Consider the following 2,500-nt stretch of genomic DNA (forward strand, 5'->3'; position numbering starts at 1 on the left):
GTAAGAAACCTAATGAAATAAACTTGGACAGCACCTGGCAAAATGGACCCAGCTTCCTTGAGTTGCCCGAATCCGAATGGCCAATACACAAAACACTGACAAAGGAGCAACTTCCCGAATTAATCAAAATAGCATCCACTATAACCAAACCTTTCAGTAAAGATGACAAGGACACATTGGCGTCAAGAATCAACATCGACAGATATTCAGATTTTGGAAAACTAATCAGAGTGACAGCCAGAATTTTGACAATGTACCAAAGAAAACCGAAATCTTCCTTCAAACACGCCGGACAGTCACTAATTCCAAGTGATATAGCAAAGGCAGAAAAATTCTGGATTATGGAAGCGCAAAAAAGCATGTATAAAGACGTTGAAAAAGGACGATACAAACGCCTGTGCCCCAGAAAGAATACAGATGGAATATACGTGGTTGGAGGACGGGGAGAAAGGTGGATTGAGATGAGTCACAACAAAAATGAAGTTATCCTTCTTCCTTATGATCATCGATTTTCACGTCTATATTGTGAACATATCCATAAAAGAGGGCACCTTGGCGTTCTCTCGACAGCCAGTAAAATTCACACAAGATTCTGGATTGTCAAACTACTGAAGATGGTCAAGTCTATCAGATACAACTGTGTAATATGCAAGAAACTAGACAAAAGACTGAGTGAGCAAATTATGGGAAAATTACCAGTGGACAGATTAAAGCCGTCTCCTACCTGGACTTGTACTGCTATTGATCTATTTGGACCATTCAAAATTCAAGACGAGGTGAAGCAAAGAACGACTGGGAAAACATATGGAGTGATATTCAACTGTTTAGGCACCCGCGAAGTACATGTAGATCTAGCCGCAGATTATAGCACTGAGAAATTCCTTATGGTCCTGCGAAGATTTGCATCAATACAGTCCTGAAAGGGCGAGATGGCCGAATCAAATGGTTCGCTGCAGGAACAGCCCGGCCCTGGCTGGTTTCCTGAGGATTATTTGCATGAAGCCGGAGGACAAACCCACCGAGACTTACTTGCCAAGCTTGAGTCGCTCCCTGTCTGAGGACTTCCGAGATTACATTGCCAGAACAAAGGATAATACAGCCCACGAAGAAGCACAAAAAATTCGAGGAACTCGGCGTGGAAAGAAAGCTCTCATTGCAAGGTTAGTCAATCAGATAAATCGACACATTGATAAACAGTTAAGCAAAGAAGCAATTGCTTCACTAAAGTTAAACCTGGAAAAAGCGGTATCTCAATTAGAGAATATTAATCAGACCTTGTTTGAACTCAACCTCGATGACGATGAACCAGAGTATTGGATGGAGCAAACCCTCGCCCCTGTCTATGACTGCTTCGACATCATTGAGATTATAATGCCGAACGAGCTACATTGGACGCCAAACTCGTGAAAGAAGTGGATGTAGTGTTGGAACCAGAACCCTCGAATCCTTTAGAAGAGAGTGTTGACAAATCATTTAGTTATGACAACTCTAAGAGTAAAACCTCAGTTGTTCAGAGCTTGCCATCGACTGTACATCAGCCAGACAATATTGGAACTAGTCAAGTAACACAGCCGCCCATAACCGCTATCGAATATAGAGTACCCAATGCAACCAGCACAAGTAATTTATCCACAATCCAGCTACACTTTGTACCCCACCCAAAGTTTCTCTTACCCATCCTAGTACAGTTACATCAGTAACCGACTCAATTCCCACTCCTGTAGTATGTTGCAAGCCCCCATCTAACCCAGATCATATTAGTACACCAGCTACACAAAACTCCCCTTGCAGGGGCTGGGCTGTACCCAATCAAGTCCCACCTAACATGTAACAGACTAGTGCACCAGCCACACAAAACTCCCCTTGGAGGGGCTGGACTCTACCCAGTCAAGTCTCATCTCACCCGAAACAGATTAGTACACCAGCTACACAAAACTCCCCCTGGAGGAGGGCGAAGGCCTTCAAGCACTTAAACACTTTTTCGATCAACGCACTGTCAAAGAACCAAGCTCGGAAACGCTCCTCCATCTTGCTGAACTAGTTTTAATGCTTAACTGTTTTTCATTCGCCGGCAACTATTACAAACAAATTAATGGTGTAGCGATGGGCACAAGAATGGGACCTACCTATGCCAATCTTTTTATAGGATATGTTAAACACCAATTTTTTAACCAGTACAACGGCCCCAAACCTGAACTCTACGGCCGCTACATCGACGACTGCATCGGCGCTATTTCATCCAGCAGTGAAGAGCTCGATCAATTTATAACCTCCGTCAATTCTTTTCATCCGGCTCTTAAATATACCTGGGAAGTTTCGGAAACTTCATTGGCTTTCCTAGATATCAAAGTTTCTATTAGTGGCAACGTGCTATGTACCAGTGTGCACTACAAACCTACAGATTCTCACAGCTATTTGCTGTATTCATCGTCACATCCATCACATGTCAAGAACTCCTTATTCTCAATTTCTTAGACTTTGACGTCTATGTAGTGATGAC

General features: G+C 43.0%; 1 protein-coding gene across 1 annotated transcript in view; it reads left to right on the forward strand.

Moving 5' to 3' along the window:
- The window catches only part of LOC137995940 (uncharacterized), a 960-nt gene extending 40 nt beyond the window's left edge, over positions 1–920 (forward strand). The window contains exon 1 of the mRNA XM_068841387.1: positions 1–920. This exon is cut by the window's left edge and continues 40 nt beyond it. Within this exon, the coding sequence (XP_068697488.1) occupies positions 1–920 (920 nt within the window).
- The last annotated feature ends 1,580 nt before the right edge of the window (positions 921–2,500 follow it).

This window comes from Montipora foliosa, chromosome 3 (genome assembly GCF_036669935.1).
Source record: "Montipora foliosa isolate CH-2021 chromosome 3, ASM3666993v2, whole genome shotgun sequence".
Lineage (NCBI taxonomy): Eukaryota > Metazoa > Cnidaria > Anthozoa > Scleractinia > Acroporidae > Montipora > Montipora foliosa.